The following is a 21,397-nucleotide window of genomic DNA, read 5'->3' as shown; positions in this document are numbered from 1 at the left end:
GTCTCCGTCTTCGCGATGCTGAGGTCAGCGTGTTTCCTAAAGCGGCTGCGGGCGGTGAATCACGACGTTCTTCTCTCGAGCAAAGCAAGCGACACGCAAGGCGCTTCTAAAGTGAACCTACGCTGAAGGAGGCTGTCGGGTGGAGAGGGCCTAAGGGCTCATCCACACCTGCGATTCGCAAAGGTCGCGCGACCAAGTTGACCTCAAAGCGAGTGGTATAGCAAACTGTCGATTTGATCGAAAAACGAACGCTTTGGGTCAGTCGCTCGGGGATGTTTCGGATATATCGGTCGCGTTACTGCAGTCGCAAACCTGGCAAAACCAACCAGCAGCGCTGGAGCAGGACGTCTGCATACGCTGACGCTTATTTCACGCACAGCGAGGGTGGTGCAAGCAGACGTGAACGTCATCAATCGCGGGGCATCCGTGCGGCTTCGAGGCAGGCCGCGCTTACCAGGTGCGAACATCGGTCGCCGTGAGTCGCTCCTTAGTCGTCGTTCGCGGTCCGTCGCGATGCGATAGTTATTAAACAACGAAGCACGGCGCTGTTGGCATTTGTGGCTAATGTGTGGATCCCGCAGCTCCTGCAGCTCTTGACGAGGTGGCGGAGCCTATGCGGCCGCGTTTCGACCTGTGTAGGCCCCGAGAGGCAGCACTCACACACGAAGGGACCATGCTACCCGACAGCTGTTTTTGACATAGTCGAATAGGTATGTTTCGATCACGTCATCCCTGCTTGTTGTATTAAAGTTTTTGCACCACTTCTTATTTTTATTTGTTCATGTCCCTCTCATTTTCTGTGTGCGTGCGTTGTTTCTTATCATCTTTCTGCCTCCACTTACCCCTTCCCCAGAGCAGGGTAGCGAACGGGATATCTATCTTCCGGTTACCCTCCCTGCCTTTGGCATCTCATTTCTCTCTCTCTCTCTTGCGCCAGTTTTTTTAGGGATTTACGTATCAACTACATAGCACCCGTGCACGTTTGCAGTACGACGCTCGCAGGTGTGGCTTAGTGGCTCAATGACATTCGGCAGCTTAGCAAAAGGTTGCAGGTTGCGATGCGGCTGCGTTTCAGGCGAGACATATTGCAAAATAAAAGAAAGAAAAAAAAAGAAAAAAACAAGCATAAAAAAGATTGTGCAACGACACTACAGTGCGTTTTAATAATTAATTATGGGATTTTACGTGCCAAAACCACTTTCTGATTATGAGGCACGCCGTAGTGGAGGGCTCTGGAAATTTCGACCACCTGGGGTTCTTTAACGTGCACCTAAATCTAAGTACACGGGTGTTTGCGCATTTCGCCCCCATCGAAATGCGGCCGCCGTAGCCGGGATTCGATCCCGCGACCTCGTGCTCAGCAGCCTAACACCATAGCCACTGAGCAACCACGGCGGGTTCAGTGCGTTTTAAGACGCCGCGAGTAGCCGAAGCTAATCAAGATCAGTATGCTACACGATGTTCCAGACGACCAAAGCCTGTAAACCTCGCACCGTTTTTTTAAGACACCAAACTTCATCCGCAAGTTCCGTTGCCGCAGCGTCGTTTCTTTGTTTCATAATGAGCTCTCACTGCTTCCTTTGCAACCTTTGCTTTCTTTGCACAGCGCTGTTGAGCTCGAAATCGGGAGGTTCGATCCGGCCGCAGCGACCGCATTTCAATGAGGACAAAAAAAAAAAAAAAAAAAGAAACGTTCCTGTACTTAGATTTAGGTGCACGTTAAAGAAACCCCAGGTGATCAGAATTAATTCGGAGTCCCTCTGTCTCATAATCAAATCATGGGTTTGGCGCATAAAACCCCCAGAATTTTGTTAATTCATATAATTCCAACCTTTACTACCCCGTTGAAACATCTCCGTCGGCAGCTCAAAAAATTTTCAGCATGGCTTCGGCTTGGCCTTGTTGGTGTGACATCATTCTGTTTACTGCGCTATACTGTAAACAGAACGATGTAAAAAATAGTCTTTTTTTAAAGAGTCTTACGGAATTGATGCATACTCCCTCCAAGTTCTGCATCTTTTCCGTAATGATTATATGAGAAACAAAGACAAGTCTTTTAATGCGCACGGGAACATTCCTGCAGAGCATAATCATTTTGGACATATTACTCAAACAGAAAATTATGTAATCAGGATTGCAAAAAAATAATGATAAACAAAGTGCCTTATCCACATCATAGCACAGAATGTTCAGTTATTTCAAAAAATACAAAAAAAAGAAAATAAATTTCAACACAGCGGGGTAGAAGCCGGTACTAATTATTTGTATTTCGGAATCTCAGCCACTTTCCAACTCCACAACGTGCGATGGGCAGAGAAACCTAACTTGAACTTGCGTAAGATTACCTATTAGAACGAAATAGAGTCTCATTCGCGACAAACTCTAAACCATGTACCGAAAGAAGGCTTCAGAAAAAGTAAGAAAGAAAGGCCATGGATGCAAGCATTAGCCATCTGCAGGTGGTTAGGTGAGCTGTAAACTAGCGCATAACTAAGCCTGTAACTGCGCGTTCTCGAGTTTGTCGCGCTTTTCTTTCTTTTTTGCTCCTCCGAGTCTCAAAGTCTCTGTATAGCGAGCTTCCAACTGACTGCTAGTTAAGCCGCAGGGCCCAGCAGCAGTGCGAGCATTTCCTCCCTTGAGCTGTATTTGCGCAACTAATGAACGCATACTGTCTTCTTGCGCATAGCAAGAAAACAGTCCCATATATAAAGCCACTTAAGCAAAAAAGCAGAATCTTTCAATCCCTCGTGTAGCGGTAAAAGTAATAATAATAATAAAAAGAGGGTATGTGTCGGAGATTGCTGGGAAAGAAAGGAGAGAAAGTAAAAGCACGTCTAAAGAACTTGGCAATGGCTCATCGTTGCCCGAATAGAATAGAACACGTGGAGGAGAACCGGAAGAACAGTGGGACGCGCGCGTGCTAAGAGACTAAGTAGACCCCGAAAAGCTGGTATTTGTGGAAAGCGAAAGGCATTCTCGAGGCACGAATGAAGCGCTCTACTTCTCGCTGCGGACCACTCCAGGCTCGTCGATTGATAAAAGGAAAAACGAAGCAAGGATGAGAAAGGGGGGTCAAAAAGGCATTTGCCGCTCCGCGCGCTTTGACCGGTCGGCCCATCGTTGTGCGGGCCTTTGAAAGTGGGGTGCAAGATGAGACTCGGGGAGGGAAAGTAAAGAAGAAAAAAATGTGAAGCGGTCGAGAACCACCACTCACCCCTGGCAGACGCCGGCGCTGGTGGCCCGAACGAGAAAAGCGCGATCGCCAGCAGCCGGCACCAGAGCAGCGACGTGATCCACGGGTCCGGCGGCGGACGCCGCTCCGTAGCCGACGACGACCGGGGTTCGCGCCCCATGTCTGCGACGGGGCACCCCGGCCGGCACACGTTTCTATCCGCTACTAGCAGGCGGAGGACCGCCGGCTACGCTGGCCGCACATTGCCGTCTCCAACGCATCGACCCTGCCGCCCGACTCCCCCGGCACACGCACGCACACACACTACTACTACTACTGTCCCCTTCTCCTCTCCTTGCCACACACTGATGCTCCTCCAGCTCCTGATGATGCTACTGCCGCGCGGCCCACGGGGGCGGCCCACTACGCCGTCTGCTGCGCTGCCGCCGCTGCTGCTGCTGCTCACACTCGGCGCACTCGGAGGGGCAGACGGCGGCCGCCGCTCGCGCCGCAAGCGGCGCTCTCTCCGTTTCAGAAAAGGAAAGGACAGCGTCGGTTTCGGTTCCGGATGCGCCGGTGTTGCCAGCGCAGAGCTGCGCGCGTCTGTCACTCGTGGCGCAGCCGGAACCGGGCGCAGCGTAGTGCAGGATGCGGGTGCTGCGGATGGTGCGGATGGAGTGGGTCCTCGCAGCGCTTGCCTTCGTACCCTCACTTGTTGTTGTCTGTATGTTGCGCTGCTTTTCATTACGAGTACGTGTAACACAGTAAGCCGCGAAAAAGCTTTTCTGGAGTGCCCCGTTGGTTTATTGAAGGGAGAGCTTTGCGAGCGTCCGTGCGCCGTGTACACTAACAACCAGCGCAATTGTCGCTGGGCCACATCTCCTTCGTGAGAAATAAACTATCGGGGAGCGGTAAAATATGAGAACGAACCCGAGCGGCACTCGGTTGTTCGGAATACAAAGAAGATTCACGTACTTGAATTTGAGCTGGTGTTAAAGAACTCACGGTGGTCTAAATTAATCCTGATTCCTTTTTTTTTTTAAATTATGGGGTTTTACTTGCCAAAACCACTTTCTGATTATGAGGCACGCCGTAGTGGAGGACTCCGGAAATTTCGACCACCTGGGGTTCTTTAACGTGCACCTAAATCTAAGTACACGGGTGTTTTCGCATTTCGCCCCCATCGAAATGCGGCCGCCGTGGCCGAAATTCGATCCCGCGACCTCGTGCTCAGCAGCCCAACACCATAGCCACTGAGCAACCACGGCGGGTCCTGATTCCTTCCTCTATGTCGTTCTTCATAATCCAGACGTTGCTTCAGGTCATTAAACCACAATAATCATAATGTTTAAAACAAGCGCTGGAGACGTACACCGGACAACACAATAGAGGATTGACACACACGGCGCTGTGTGTGTCCCATTAATAATGAACGTAATAATGTAATCATATATTAATATAATCAACAATAATCAGTTAAACAGCCAATCACAGGTTGCGAATGGGAATGAAGGAACTCGAACAACGCTTTTGGATACACATATTTGGTAGACGCTGATTGCTCTAGAAAACTAGGTTCCCTATGGACGCTTGTGTGTGCGACTCGACGTAGACCGTAAACGTAACCAACAGATCGTAGACATGCTGCTACCGTTGTGTACACTTTTTCCTTCCTTCCTTTCTTTCTTTTTTTCCAATGCAGGGTTCCAAATAGGCTTTAGCAGCAGGGTACATAGGAATGAAAGTGCATTTACTCCCGGCATGGTAATGCAACATGAGCTAAACTCGTACAGTACGTCGATCATCTACAACATTGCAGCGCAGTCTGTTCTCTTTCTAGCTGCTTTTCTTACGGTGCTTAGACGACTGGGCACGTATTCACAATAATTCTCTCACGCAAGAACGTTTTTGTTTCTTTTCTTTTTTCAACGGGCGATGTTTGGACGACGATCAATGTTGACGGCTGATCGGAAGGAGAGCGAGGTGACGGCTTTCTGAACTTGCATAAGGCAACTTGGCAAATAACGGGCTCCGATTTGTTTGGGATCACCTTTGCCCGAAGAAGTATGTCTCTATAGCAGTACTGCTGTTCGATGATTATTGACCGTTCAATGAATTTGCGTGTACGTTATGAGTTTACGGAAGACATGGAAGCAGAACTCCTCTCCACACGTGCCAACATTGCTCTAGAATTCATGCCTGACTAACACAGGATAAGCCTTATCACTTTCTAAGTCGTCACTTATGAGGTAAAATTGCGCTCGCTTCGAAAACGATTAACGCACTCTCCAAGGACGACCATTACCACCTTGGAAACATCGCTCGTGGTTCGAACAGAACTTGAGCTACAAAACGATGACAGTGCGTCAGTTTTTCATCTGTTAGCACGACATGAGATACCGGACACAGCTGTTCAATGTAGTACCCTTACAAAACGTTTCGAACATTGTCAAACTGTGCGGATTTATCTGTGTGAAGCTGGTGCAGTGACGCGAGCAAACAAACATGCCATCGGCCACTGCGTTTAGAAACCAGCCAAACAGACGCGCTTCTCATTCTATTTATCCTTTTTTTTTCATTCACAATGCATGAGCACTACGTCACCTTCGACGTTTGTGCTAGGTAGAATAATTTGCAAGTACGCCCTTGATGAATATTCTATCACTGATTACTTCCCGAAATCACACTCTGAATTTGTATACGCAGTGCGCACATCAAGGTATACGCACCACTGTGATCCCATTTCGAGCGAGAATCGCCTTTGTTTTCCTAGTGCTTGGAATGCGCGCGCTTCAGTGCAACCCGTTCGCCAAAGCCGGACAGTACGCATCTCGGCTCTAATTTATACAAATGAGGACCGCTCTGCACTGCGTCAGACGCTGTGTGTTTGCGTGACTGCGAATGCTCAAAGAGAACTGCATCAATCGAGGCTGTAACTCGGATGGTTCGTTAATATATACTAAAAGTTAAGCGGAGTTGGTGAATCCGCTCATCGATAAAGAACGACACGCAACCTGGAACTGTAATTACTAGGTACTATGGGCAATTACGAACACATATCGCACGGGGTTTAAAGCATTAGCTACGGATATGATGCAGACCACTTGAAAGCTAACGGGCTGCGATTTCGCTGGTACCAAAGTTAATAAAGCCAGGCTGCAACCACCCCTGCGCGAGCTACCTATTGCGCTGCGGAAACGCACTGACAAGGGTTCAGCAGGGACTGCCGCTTTGCTAGTGAAATCGATGACTCAAAATCAAAGCTTCTGCACAGTTTACGTGTAGTGTATTATTTTTGTTTTCCCCTGTGCACTTCCCGATTTCACTTCCTCGAGTGAGTGAAAAGTTGCTGGGCACTTTCGCACAAATGGGAAAGTAATTATGCAAATTGCGTCATTAATATCCTGAGTTAGGGCAGTGCACTCCGGTATGGATATTGCCTTTCGTTGAATTGATTTTCAGGCTGCCAGTTACGCGCGGTAGATTCCGTCTTTTGGATTGACTTTTCCACGCTTTCGCGCACAAATTGAGTGCTTTAGTGAGTAGGCGAAGCTATAGAGAGTCCTCAAATAATGTTTCGTAGTAAGTTTCTTAGGCGTATTCCCGTTGGCCGACGAAGAAGACGACGACAAAGTGTCTTTCGACACAGTCAAGTGGAGTCGTTGAAGTATTTGGGTGTAGCCTAGGACGCTTCCGTCAGGTGGCTTGGCTTTATTGACCATATAGTTAAAAAAGGAGACAGAGCAGTTGGCATGCTACGTAAGCTATGTAACAGTCGGTCAGGGATGCGGAGAGGCCCACTTCTAATGATATTGACACGTTTACTTATCTTTATCTAGCGACCACGTTTCGCCGCCTAAGAAATGTTATCGCACAGCGCGGGTCACACCTGCATGTAAAAGAAGTTTCTGGAATGTTACCGATGGTTCCGTCCACTGTCTTTCACCGCAACTTGTGTAATCTGATTTCATGTATGCGCGACGCGAATAGTGTAGAACTTTGTGGAAGACACGCGGGTCCCAGCGTTTAGTCTGGAACATTCGATGACTGATCTATAAAAGCCGACGCGCTTGACCCGCTGATCAGATTTTCGACGATCCCCGACCGTGTTCGCCGCTATCGTTCTGCTATAAGTGTAGCCTGTCTTGTGGGCACAGGTTCGCCCAATAAAAGCTAGTTTTGTCGTTCAAAGTATTGCTACTGTGTTCTTCTACCTCACCACCACGTGACAATATACAAAACGTATGTGCGGCCCATTTTAGAATTTGGATGTACACTATTTTCTTCTGCACCGGCTTATAAGTTACACCCCCTTGTTCTGCTTGAGAGGGAAGCCCTGTGCTTGTGCTGTGGATTACCGAAATTTGTTGCCAATGACGCACTACATCAAGAGGTCAGGTTGCCTTCCATATTGTGTAGATTTCGTTTACTGACGGTGTAAACATTTTTAAATATATATGAATCCCATATTTAGAATATTGGAAAACATATTGATTTCCCAGCCTGCGCTATTCGGCGGGGTACACTGGCCTCAGTTTTCTACACCACAAGTGGTCTTTGTACAAACAATTATTTATCCCTTAAATGTACGTATCTGATAGGTACCCCCTATTTGTGATGTGCGAGAAAGTCCGCACGTCTTCCGTGATGACATCTACCCAAACAACGCAAAACGTCTTTCTCATTATATGGACTATTAATGGACTATTACAAGATCATTATTTGAGTTTCGCTATAAATACGGTCATTGCGACAGGTATCTAACTGTGTGGAGAAAAAGGTGTAATTGGCATTTTCGCTCGCGCTCTAGACTGGTCATTCTCAAGTACGATTCCGGACCAGTTATTGGCATTTCTGGCTGAATTTCTTGCTGTAGTATTAGCTTTACGCAAACTAAATTCATCAACATCGATGGTAGTAATAATAATGAATTCTTTATCTTCATGTACATCGCTTACAACAAATATTGGAACTGACCTTTTACGTATATTTCATTTCCTAGTGCCTGTCCACGTAAATTTAATTAGATTACTTTGGGTGCATGAACAAAATGGCTGTCAGTCTCGCGAGAGCGGCCCTCAATGGCCCTGTACTCTCATTACTTCCTAAGTAATGCATTACCTAGTTACTGCTAGAGTCAGGAGATATACAATTGTTCAAGACTTTATGAACCCAGCGATAGTAACTTTTTCGGAATATCGACATCTCCTATTCCCTTGGCACAAAAATTCCTTTCACACCAGAAAAACTGAAGTAATTTTTACCCGATTACGCTGTCGGATACCAGTATTAAACTTTTTTCGTCACAGGGTTGGTCTGGCATCCTCCACTCTGTGCCCAATCTGTGGAGAAGATGAGACTATAAATATATTTTTCTTAATCTGTTGTAGTTTTTCTTCTTTAAGGAAATACATTTTAGAATCAACGTTCAGACAACCTGGTTTAAGCTTTTCCATACTGAATATTCTTTCTCTAGCAGCCTCTTCCCTTGGAAACTACCGCAGAGATGTTTGCACAGCCGTGGAGGAATTCATAGTTGTTTCAGGGATATTCTCTTAACTTCTTCACTCATGATTTTTACTAATTTCCTCGTGACAATTTTACCAGTTTTAGTATTACCTACAACTTTCTAGTGCCATCCAAATCTTATAAAATTCCTCGCAGTGGGTATGCGCCGTCGTAGAAGGAACTCTAATCCAACCTAATCCACAGTGGTGTTCTAGCTCCGGTTTATTTCTGTGAAAATCTAAATGCACCCGTTGGTCTTCACTTCTTGCCCGGTGGTGATGGAAGTGGGTCACCCCGGACGTCTGCCGGCGACGGCGTCGTCAGCAGCGGCCTCCTCCAGGAAACGAATCGGTCAACAGAGCGACAGTGACAGCCAGGACACTCTTGCCTAATATCTCAGCAGTCAGGATCATTCCGATGACGACTTCGAACTTGCGCAGAGCCGCAAAGCGAAGAGAAGAAACACCAGGACGTCTTCATCGTCAAGTGCGTGAACAGTAAGACGCACGCAGAGGCCGGACACCAATGCCATCATATTTGTACCCGCGCTTCCTACCGTCAACACGAAGCTACTTAACAAGTAACATGTGCTGATATCATTGGAAGGCCTGTTGCCAAACGAAATATCGAACATCCGATTGCGCACCCGAAAAAATCTACTAGCGCTGGATTTCGAGCATGCGGGGGCTCTGACCGGTCTACACAGTGTAGCAGACCTTGATGGCATTCAAGCGCGCTCTTACATCCCTCTGCAATCTGATGTAGTCACCGGCGTAATCTAAGGCGTAGACGTGGTCATCATTAATAACGGCTTGCCAATTCTTGTCAAGCCAGCAAATGATGATGTCATTGTTGATGTCGCTCGGCAAGGCAATTCAGGCTGCGGGAAGATTACATTCAAGGGTAAATATTGACACGTGCACTTGTCAATCTTTTTTCGGGTGACCGCTTTTCTCCGTCGAACAAGTGTTATCGCTCAGCGCGGGACGCGGCTGCATGCATCGGAAGTTTCTGGAATGTTATTGATGGTTCTATCCGCTGTCTGGTTGTCGCCGAACCTTGTGTAATCTGATTGCATCTATGCGCGACGCGAATAGCGTAGAACTTTCTAGAAAACACGCAGGTATTAGCGATTACTATGGGACGTTCGATGGGACCGGCAGATCAGATTTCGACGATCGCCGACCGTATTCGCTGCTATTGCTGTGCTTTGAGTGTAACTTGCTTTTGTGGGCACAAGTTCGCGCAAAGAAAGTCAGTTTCGTCATTCACACTTCTACAGCCGTATTATTCACCGTCACTACTACGTGACAATATCTGCCCTCGCAAGTTAAGGTGGGACACTTCAGACATTCTGTGAGGCCCTTCACTCCGAAGCCTATTTAAGGCGGCAAATGCATGAAACTTAGACACGTGAGCAGCATCTGCGAAAACCAGGCAGGATGCCCCCGCTGCGCCGAGCCCCACGCTGCAGATAAATGTGCGTGCTTCCACTGTAATGAAGTGTTCGAACTGCAGCGGGTCACGCGAGGCTTCATCGAAGTACTGCCCAAATATTATAACGAAAATGGCCATGTTAAAAGAGATGTTGAGAGATCATTCTCCTCATCGAGAAGCCACCGCTAAATTCGGGAGGCGGGATTCCCGACACCGACGTTCTTCAAGGAAGGCCGTTGCCTCTGCGAGGCACTTGCGACTTCCTACATCATCACCTCCTCCTCTGCTGCCCAGGCTGTGCACTGCGCAAGGACCACTGAGGAAAAATCCACTGAGAAGACCACACCTGCCGAAGCTTGGCCGGCACTACCAAAACGACAGCAATCACCAAAGGAATCACAGCAAGCTTTTGGTGTACAACCCCCGGCGTCTACTGTCTGTGATTTGTCCGACCAGGACAGGCAAGTGGTCGCAATGCTGCAATCGCTAATTAACGCAATCGGCATGATACTAAACAAGCTGCAAACACCAGCAGCTCTAGATGCTTTGCAAATACTGGGTGCACTAAATCCAGTGCTTGCTAGCGTCGTATGAGCACCATTACTCGACAAATAGTTGAATGACGGTGCTTATGAGTCAATCGTTACGCAGTGAAGTTAAAGGCGCGTCGATGTTCCAGTGGAATGCCGTAGGTATCAGGACGAGCATATCAAACCTTCAATTCGTTTTTACAAATCATTTCCCCGTACTGGTCATTTGCGAACCAAATACATCGACTTCACCCAGACCGTCTGGTTACGAATGTTTTGTCTCGTCCACTTGCAGTGCGCGCAACAAACTTATCATCTACATCCCACGGATTTTACATATGTCGCCCACCCGTGAACCCCATGACGCCAATCAATATGCCTGCCTGAATGTCAAAAAGAAGGCCGCGTCATTCTCACTTACTGCAGCCTACATATCCGCAGCGGGTTACTTTGACGACAAAAGGCTTAAAGAAATACTGATAATGACCAATGGCCCCTGGGTATCCCAGGTAACCTTAACTCGCAAAGCCAGCTATGGGGAAGCACTAAAATTGACTCCAGAGGCAGGAATATTGCTTCCTTTGCTGCCAACCATAACATGTGCTGTGTGCATGATGGCAGCCCTACATTTCTGCGGGGCACGACCTGCAGTAGCTGTTTGGTTATGACTTTGGTGTCACGGCGCTTCGCCTCGAGCGTCCAATGGTTTGCGGACACAGAGACACACTGAATTCCGACATACATAAAGATTAGTGGAGTTGAGCAATCCTCCTCTAATATTTTGCGTACTGTTAATTGTTCAAGATTTAAATAGCATTTGCATGACACATGTCGGGAAGGTCTTTGACACAATATAGAATATACAATCGCGGAAGCAACGAAAGCATTATTCTGCTGGCGTACAAGGTCAACTAGGCGAACCGACTTCGATATAGAACTGGAGCGGCTGGGTGTAACACGCCATGAGGTGGAAAGAAGGTATCGGCGCAAAAAGTCCGTTCTAGATCCGAGGGCTTCACGACGCGTACAAAAGAAAGTCCAGCGTCGTATGGATAAATTGGAAGACAAGCGATGAAAACCTTTCTGTCAGTCACTTGGTCCCCAAAATCACTCTCGCACAGATGTAGAACTACTAGGGGTCTTCGTTCATGCCCGCATCAAAGGAAGCCCTTTGCGGTTGCGGCCTTCTACCAACGCCGTTCGCAGCTTGAAGGGGCTGGAGAGTTCTGTGCACGAGTTGCTGGGTCCGTGATCATCACTACTGACGAAGCATTGAGTGACGTCCTTGAGGCACGTGTACCGGAAATGAACGTGCCATTTTCACTTGACGAGATCGCGCTGCGTTGGCGACCTGCTGGCGTTCTTCGTAACCAGGAGCAGGTGGCAAAACATACGCTGCCCTATGCCGCCTTGGATATGACGCATGTGGTGAGCTGCTGAAGTGCTACGATGAGTCGTGCCACAACGGCGCTGTCCCTAAACAATGGAGATCGAGTCGCTTTATCCCCATTATGAAATCTCCGCTTGATTTATCATCATATCGTCCGATTACGATTTCAAGCTGCGTCGGCAAAGTGATAGAAATAATGATTGTTGCTCGCTTGGAATGGTACTTCGAGGGATTCAACATCTATTCAGACGCCATGGCGGGTTTTGTTCGAGGTCGCTCATCCACCGACAGCGTTATTGACCTCGTTACCTGGGTCCAAGAACACAGAATTATGCGGTTTCCACGCATTGTGGGAATCAATGTAAGCGAAGCTTTCTGTGCGGTTTGCGTTGATTGACGATAATCAGCGTTGATGTCGATGATGATGATGATGAAAAACTTTATTTATCCCTCTTTAAAGGGAAGGGGGCAATGGAATAGAGGGTGGGGGGAGGAACTACTTGAAGTAGGCCTCCTTTATCCTCTCAGCCCACTCCAGGATGGCCTCCTGAAGATCGGGCCTGGAGCTGCGCAAGGCAGCCTCCCACTGCTCCTCACTAGATATTAATTGCTTGAGGAAAGGGGGAAGGGGGTGCTTAGGGCACCCCCACATGATATGGTTTAAGTCTGCTCTGGGAGATACACAGAATTTGATGTCGAAGGCGAATGTTTATTTTCTTCAGCGTTTAGTCTAATACGTAAGTGGTGAGCTGATGTTAAACGTTACCTTGCGGCCACCGCTGCAACCTTCGCGAAATGCGAAGGTTGTGGGTTCGGTTCCCACCTGCGGCAAGTTGTTTTTTCATCCACTTTAATTTCCATTAATTTATCGTTTCCTTATTTCATTTATTAAGCACAAGTAATTTCCCCTATGTTGTCCTTGGTGTCAGTGTTTGTTGGCTTCTTATGATATGACTAATAAAGATTTGGCCCCTCGGTTAACCCCCTTTTTTCTCCTTGATTACACAACGAGGGTCTCGAATCCGGCAACATTGATGCCTTCAGGTAGCATATGTGGGTTTATTGACCAGCTGCCTTCACCCAAAAAGATCACGTTCTCGTGACGCCTGCGGCAAAGAGGACGTTCCTCGTCCGCCGCCAAGGTCTGTGAGTGGTGGCGCTGGCTAACACTCCCAGGGTTCTACTAGGACACATAAATACCTAAGAAATTGGATGGGAAAACAGCGCCGCGGTAGCTCAATTGGTAGAGCATCGCACGCGAAATGCGAAGGTTGTGGGTTCGGTTCCCACCTGCGGCAAGTAGTTTTTTCATCCACTTTAATTTCCATTAATTTATCGTTTCCTTATTTCATTTATTCAGCACAAGTAATTTCTCCTATGTTGTCCTTGGTGTCAGTGTCTGTTGGTTTCTTATGATATGACTAATAAAGATCGGGCCCCTCGGTTAACCCCCTTTCTTCTCCTTTCTTAGTACACAGGACACACAGGGAGACGTGTTTGCTTGGGTCATTTTTGTGCACCATTGTTCATAATCTCCGAGAGGATTGAGCCTTGTCACTGCTTCACAGGGCACATCGCATCACGGCAGAAGTGTTAAACTGTCATTGAATTTTAGAGATATACGTGGCAAAAGCAGAATCGGAATATGAGGAACGCGGTAATGGCAGACTCCGGATTAATTTTGACACCCTAGTGTTATTTAACGTGCACCTAATTTTAAGTGCACTGGCGTTCTTGTGTTTCGTTTAGGGAAAAATAATTCTGGGTCACAACCACACAAGCCCTCGTGGCGCCGAGGCGTTACTGAACTAATTGAATTCCTCAAAGCAAGATGCGTCCGAGAGAGAGAGAGAGAGAGAGAGAGAGAGAAAGGCAAAGGAAAGACACGGAGATTAACCAGACATTATCTCTGGTTGGCTACCCTGTACAGGGGGACGAGCAAAGGGATGCGATAGGTGAGAGAGAGAAGGATAAAGAAATTTAAAAAACTACACACACACGCACGTACACACAAACTGTTTCTGTGGGCACTGTCACGCAGCCCGCAAAGACGTTCCTAGTGTTACGCAGCGTCACCGTACAATCCTACGCCACACAGTGTACAGTCACAATTTGTCAGAAGGTCCCATATTTTTTAAGTACCGCAGCAGTGCCTTCATAGCGGATCGCGCTGATGTTCGTGTAGGCCAGTTCCCAAGGATGCTGTTTTCTGTCATTGGGCGCTTCTCCAGTTTGTCTAGGGTGCCTGAAAGGACTGCTCTTTGCGGGTTGAAACGAGGGCACTGACAAAGAAGGTGCGCGATTGTTTTATTGCACCCGCAGAAGTCACAAAGTGGGCTGCTGGCCATTCCGATAAGGAAAGAGTACGCATTTGAAAATGCTACTCCAAGCCATAGACAGAGCAGAAGGGTGCAGTCACGTCGTGGAAGCTCGGGCTGAATACGGAGCTTATTTGGATCTGAATGCTGGTACGATCTGTTGGGAACTCGGCGCTGACGCCCGTGGTTGTACCTGGGTCGCAAGCCCCAAGGGTAGCGTTGGCCTGGCGGCCTGGGGTACAACTGCAAGCATCCGAAGGTCCCGGCAAAGCATGAGTCGACAGGTAACAACGAAACAACTTGTTTATTTTAACATCGCAAAGAGTTGGCGGTCAGGTTTGACCGAAGTAGAGAGACGGGAGAGCACTTCACTCAACTGAAGAAATCGGAGCCCTCCTCTGGCGTCCGGGGGCAGCTGTTTTTATACTCTCGCAGTTGAGGGCAAGAAGGAACCCCTCAAAAGACGAGCACGTGAATGTACAATGGGCTAATGGTGACGCACACTGTCGTAGCGATGCCGTAGCACCATGTCGTGGCGCTGCGCACGATCTCGTAGCACCTGGTCGTGGCGCTGCGCAGCACACTGTCGTGGCGCTGCCGGTCGGACACAATGACTGTAACGAGAAGATGGTCCCTGCTTTGGCATCGCCTGTTTCGGGCACAATGACTGGAACGAGATCCCTGCTTTGGCATCGCCTGTTTCGGGCCCAATAACTGGAATGAGATCCCTAGGCGGTCGCATCGCCGCAGACGCGCCTGGAAACACCTGGCGATGAGTGTTGCGGTGACGACGATCGGGCCAAAATGTCCGCCGCCCCGCCGCCGTCGCGCCGGCAAAACCACGTGTCGCAGGCGAAACGCAACAGACCGCCCCGCCGGGGAAAGGAGATCCCGATGGACAGGGGACTGCATCCGCTGTCCGGAGGGATGTCGCTCGATGATGCTCATAACCGAAGTCGGGCGTCCCTTGACGTTTCTTGAGCGCAGCGCACAGAGAAGGCCTCGTTCTCTCGTTCAGGTTCGCACGGGACACTGCAAAGTGACTTCGGGAGAGTTCACATTTTTGTTCTCGTTCCCGGCAAGCGTTAGAACTACGCTGAAAACTCAACCGCTCAGTCAGCAAGCACGGCACAACCCTCACTAAGCCCTGCCAGGCTCTTTCCCCTTTTTATACCACTGCCTAGTTCCTTACAGTAGTCTAGCATCACTCAGAACGCGTCCACAAATTGAAAAATTGCACTAGAAAGCATATCATCACTTTGAAACACTAAACAAAAGCAATATGTTAAAAAAAATCCTGCCTCAGGAAGAAAAACATCAGTAACAAACAATTTTGAGGCTGATTCCTACGTTAGGGGCTTCGACTTAAGCCATCGGCGTTACCGTTGAGACTCCCCTTTTTGTAACGCACCTCAAAGGAATATTGTTGTAAAGCGAGGCTCCAGCGCAGGAGGCGGCCATTTTTGGGAGAGATGGTCTGCAGCCATTGGAGAGGGCAGTGATCTGTCTCAATGATAAACCTCGAGCCGGCTAGATAGCATGACAATTTCTGAACGGCCCACACGAGACATGCACACTCTTTCTCGGTGGCGCTATACGCCTGCTCACGACTGGTCAGCTTACGACTAGCATACAGGACGGGGTGTTCTACTTCTCCATTTTCCCGTTGGCACAGTACAACGCCCATGCCTCGCTCACTAGCATCGCACTGAACAATGAACCCTTTTGTATAGTCTGGCGATCGTAGCACAGGCTGGCTTGTTAGGGCACTCTTTAGGGCGCTAAAAGCTCTTTCCTTTGTCTCGTCCCAGACGACTGTTTGAGGCTCTGTCTTTCTTAGAGCATCCGTCAGGGGAGCCGCGATATCAGAGTACCTAGGGATGTACCTCTGATAGTAGCCGGCGACACCTAAGAACGACCGAATATCGGTCTTTGTGCGCGGTTGCGGAAAGTCTCGCACAGCGGCCACTTTTATTTCAGAGGGGCGGCGACGACCCTGACCAATCACGTGACCGAGGTAGACAACCTCGGCCTGTGCTAACTGGCACTTAGGAGCCTTTACTGTCAAGCCTGCTTCGCGCAGGCGGGTTAGCACTGCCCGCAAGTGTGTCATATGCTCAGACCAGGATGCGGAGAATATCGCTACGTCGTCTAGATACGGTAAAGCGAATTCTTGCTGTCCCCGCAACACTTTATCCATGAGACTTGAAAAACAGTATGGCGCGTTCTTCAAACCAAAACTCAACACTTTAGGACGGAATGTTCCCATTGGTGAAATGAACGCCGCATACCTACTAGCCTCTTCTGTAAGTGGAACCTGCCAATAACCCCTGACAAGATCTAGGGTGGAAATAAACTGAGCGCTACTAACTTTCTCAAGGCGCTCCTCGATGTTAGGGATCGGATAAATTTGATCCTTAGTGATGGAATTAAGCCTGCGGTAGTCGACGCAAGGACGAGGTTCCTTGCCCGGTACCTCAACTAAAATCAAAGGGGAGGTATAATCACTCTCACCTGCCTCAATAACACCGAGCTGTAGCATTTTCTTTACCTCAGCCTCCATAATATCGCTCTGGCGGGGTGACACCCGATACGCCTTGGATCGTACTGGCTCTGTGGAGGTAAGTTCTATATCATGAGTAAGTACAGAAGTCCTACCAGGCCTCTCAGAGAACAGACCTTGAAACTCTTGTAATAGCTGGTGTAGTTCGGTTTTCTGCTCAGGCGACAGCGGTGCTTTACTGATAAGGTCACTAATGACTTGACCGGTGTCTTCCCTGTTCGTCACTGAGCCTAGTCCTGGAAGCTCGACCGGAAGCTCTTCAGGAACGTTTACCATCATGCACACCACTGCTTCCCTTTGTCTATAAGGTTTGAGCAGATTACAGTGGTAAACTTGCTGTGCTTTCCGCTTTCCTGGCAGACTTACCACGTAGTTAACGTCCGACAGTTTCTGAACAATTCGCGCTGGGCCCTCCCACTGCACGTCTAGTTTGTTGTTTAGCGATGTGCGCAATATCATGACCTCATCGCCAACCTCAAAACGACGGGCCCTGGCTGTCCGATCATAATAAACCTTGGCCCTCTGCTGGGCCTTTGCCATTGCTTCACCTGACAACTCCTGTGCCCTTCTTAAGCGTTCGAGGAGCTTAAGTACGTACTCCACCACGACTGGGTCGTCGCCCCTACCTTCCCATGATTCTCGAAGCATGCGAAGCGGAGATCGAAGCGAGCGACCGTACACCAGTTCAGCTGGCGAAAACCCCGTAGCCGCATGCGGCGCGGTCCTTAAAGCAAACATCACCCCAGGCAGACACAGCTCCCAGTCAGTTTGATGTTCAAAACACAAGGCTCTCAACACGCGCTTCATGACGGAGTGGAGCTTCTCAACGGAATTCGACTGTGGGTGGTACACTGAGCTGTGTAGCAGCTTTACCCCACACCTTTCGAGAAAAGTTGTCGTCAAAGCGCTAGTAAACACTGTGCCCTGATCTGATTGAATTTCTGCAGGAAAACCAACTCGCGCAAATATGGACAGTAGTGCATTAACTATCTCAACTGAGCTGAGTTCTTTAAGCGGCACTGCTTCAGGGAACTTTGTCGCTGGGCAGATCACAGTCAAAATGTGTCTGTACCCCGTGGCTGTTACCGGCAGAGGTCCCACAGTATCAATAACGAGCCGTCTAAAAGGCTCCGTAATGATAGGTACCAATTTCAACGGCGCCCTCGATTTGTCCCCTGGTTTGCCCACCCGCTGACAAGTGTCACATGTCCTCACGAAATGGTCTGCGTCCCGAAAACACCCTGGCCAATAGTACTCTTGCAAGAGACGGTCCTTAGTTTTCTTAACTCCTAGGTGTCCGGACCACGAACCCCCATGTGACAAGCGCAACAGATCCTGACGATAGCATTGAGGCACGACCAGCTGATCGAACTCCACTCCTCGGCGGTCTAGATACTTCCGGTACAGGACTCCACCTCTTTCCACAAAACGCGCAGTTTTCCTGGCGATACCTTCTTTGACATTGCAGCGCACGTTTTCCAGGCTGCCATCCTTTTTTTGCTCGGCTATCAAAGCCGTCCGGCTGACTTTTAGCAACCTATCAAGTCCGTCTGACGTAGGCGCGATGAGCAAATCAGTAGATAGCTCTTCTAACTTTCCCGCGTCGGGATTTTCCTCTCCAGTATCTGGCGCCTTCAACGCTACAGACTCAATTTTATTCTGTTCGGGCGTGCTCTGAATATCAGCTTGCTGCGCCTCTGACCCTTTTTCGTTGTTTGATAACGTCGGCCCCGCAACTACCGCCTTTGCAGCGAGCTCCCGAACCTTCGATCTGGTTAAGGCCTGAACACTAGCTTCACCAAACAAAAGCCCCTTCTCGCGCAGGAGGTGATCGGACCTGTTTGAAAATAGGTACGGGTACTGGGGTGGCAGCATAGATGACACTGCGGCCTCCGTCTCAAGCGCTCCGAAAGGTCCTTCAATAAGCACTTTTGCTACCGGCAGACACACGCTATGAGCTTCCACGGCTTGCTTGATCCATGCGCACTCGCCCGTGAACATATGGGGTTCTACGTAAGACGGGTGAACTACATCCATCGTAGCTGCGGAATCGCGAAGCACTCGGCACTCTTTCCCGTTTACGAGGAGGTCTCGCATGTAAGGCTCGAGAAGCTTCATGTTCTCGTCAGTGCTGCCTATTGAAAAAAACACAACTTTTGGTGTTGTTTCCGGACACTGCGCCGAAAAGTGACCCGGCTTCTGGCACGTATAACACAAGCGCGCTCGCCTCATCTCGAACCGCTTTCTGCGTTTGGCTGCCGCCGTCTCTTTACGTTTGGTCGGACTGCTTTCGCTCGCATCCGCACTACGCGTGTCCCCCTTTACTCTCATGGGTGTGAACTTCGGCCTCTCAAACTTCGAGCCAAATTCACCCTTTTGACCGTCCTTAGCTCCGCGAGCTCGACGCGTCACAAACTCCTCGGCTAGCTCAGCGGCTCTAGCCACCGTACTCACGTCTGGCCTATCCAGGACCCAGTATCGCACGTTCTCCGGTAACCGACTATAAAACTGTTCTAGCCCGAAACACTGCAGAACTTTATCGTGGTCACCAAACGCTTTCTCTTCTTTGAGCCACTCCTGCATGTTCGACATAAGCCTATACGCAAACTCTGTATATGACTCACTTCTGCCTTTCTCATTTTCCCGAAACTTCCGACGGAACGCCTCCGCAGACAGCCGGTAGTTTTTTAGAAGACTCGATTTCACTGTGTCGAAATCCTCTGCTTCCTCTCTATCCAAGCGAGCGACTACGTCGGCCGCCTCGCCGGGTAACAAAGTGAGCAAGCGCTGTGGCCACGTTTCCCGAGAGAACCCCTGCTTCTCGCACGTTCGCTCAAAGTTAACCAGGAACAAACCAATGTCCTCTCCAAGCTTAAACGGCCGCATCAGGTCAGTCATTTTGAACAATACGCGTTCTCCTGCACCGTGTGCCTGACTTCCATTACGAGCGCGTTCCATCTCTACCTCGAGACGCTTCATTTCCAAAGCGTGTTCGCGCTCTTCTTTTTCTTTCTGCTCTTTAAGTTCGCGCTCCTGTCTTTTTGACGTCTCCTCAATAGTCTCAAGGCATTCCGACAGCTCGTCATCCTCAGCCTCTAACTCAAGAATAGCCTTTAGCAGTTCAGGTTTTCTGAGTTTGTCCGAGACATCCAGACCCAACTCTCTTGCAAGCTCCAACAATTTCGGTTTGCGCAACGACTTCAAATCCATGGCTGCTCTGAATGCTGCTTTCTCTACTGCTTACTATTGTCTTGCCGCAAACTAACCCGGCAGCAACGACAACCACAATTACCAGCTCTGTTTCTGACACTAACAAAAAGCCTGGCAAAGCTCAGTAGAAGAAAGTCCCGCACTCACCAAACCTCGCAGGCAGGAATTCCGCGCAGTCGTTCCGCTGCAGGCAACCAGTCGTCACACAGGGCTCGTTGCACTGCTCCCGGATCGTCGTTGAGCTGCTCAGCATACTGTCAACTGCATCTCTTTGCTGCTGGCCTCCGTTGTCGTGATCTCGCCGCTGGCAGACAGTTGTTTGAAGTCGTAGGCGATCTCACCGCTGGCAACCAGATGTTTGGATCGTAGGCGATCTCACCGCTGCCAACCGATATTTGGATCTGAATGCTGGTACGATCTGTTGGGAACTCGGCGCTGACGCCCGTGGTTGTACCTGGGTCGCAAGCCCCAAGGGTAGCGTTGGCCTGGCGGCCTGGGGTACAACTGCAAGCATCCGAAGGTCCCGGCAAAGCATGAGTCGACAGGTAACAACGAAACAACTTGTTTATTTTAACATCGCAAAGAGTTGGCGGTCAGGTTTGACCGAAGTAGAGAGACGGGAGAGCACTTCACTCAACTGAAGAAATCGGAGCCCTCCTCTGGCGTCCGGGGGCAGCTGTTTTTATACTCTCGCAGTTGAGGGCAAGAAGGAACCCCTCAAAAGACGAGCACGTGAATGTACAATGGGCTAATGGTGACGCACACTGTCGTAGCGATGCCGTAGCACCATGTCGTGGCGCTGCGCACGATCTCGTAGCACCTGGTCGTGGCGCTGCGCAGCACACTGTCGTGGCGCTGCCGGTCGGACACAATGACTGTAACGAGAAGATGGTCCCTGCTTTGGCATCGCCTGTTTCGGGCACAATGACTGGAACGAGATCCCTGCTTTGGCATCGCCTGTTTCGGGCCCAATAACTGGAATGAGATCCCTAGGCGGTCGCATCGCCGCAGACGCGCCTGGAAACACCTGGCGATGAGTGTTGCGGTGACGACGATCGGGCCAAAATGTCCGCCGCCCCGCCGCCGTCGCGCCGGCAAAACCACGTGTCGCAGGCGAAACGCAACAAGCTGTAAATTAGGGTCCTTGGTATGAAGGCGTGCGCTTGTGAAATGGGATGAATTCCACTGAGCTAATGTCAGGTCATGTGCAAGTACAAGTCATGTCATGTGCAAGTTTCGCTGCGTCGGCTCTCGAAAGAGGAAGTGCAA

General features: G+C 49.4%; 1 protein-coding gene and 1 non-coding gene across 2 annotated transcripts in view; one reads left to right on the top strand and one right to left on the bottom strand.

Moving 5' to 3' along the window:
* LOC142572330 (chondroitin sulfate proteoglycan 4-like) overlaps positions 1-3,616 on the bottom strand; it is a 168,034-nt gene extending 164,418 nt beyond the window's left edge. The window contains exon 1 of the mRNA XM_075681349.1: positions 3,215-3,616. Within this exon, the coding sequence (XP_075537464.1) occupies positions 3,215-3,353 (139 nt within the window). The 5' untranslated portion in view covers positions 3,354-3,616. The remainder of the gene's footprint in view (positions 1-3,214) is intronic.
* Positions 3,617-13,262: 9,646 nt separating this feature from the next.
* On the top strand, positions 13,263-13,335 carry TRNAS-CGA (transfer RNA serine (anticodon CGA)). The gene has a single exon. It is a non-coding gene; the product is annotated as a tRNA-Ser (tRNA).
* The last annotated feature ends 8,062 nt before the right edge of the window (positions 13,336-21,397 follow it).

This window comes from Dermacentor variabilis, chromosome 2, assembly GCF_050947875.1.
Source record: "Dermacentor variabilis isolate Ectoservices chromosome 2, ASM5094787v1, whole genome shotgun sequence".
In the NCBI taxonomy this organism is placed as follows: Eukaryota; Metazoa; Arthropoda; class Arachnida; order Ixodida; family Ixodidae; genus Dermacentor; species Dermacentor variabilis.
This window is presented reverse-complemented; position numbering and strand designations above follow the sequence as displayed.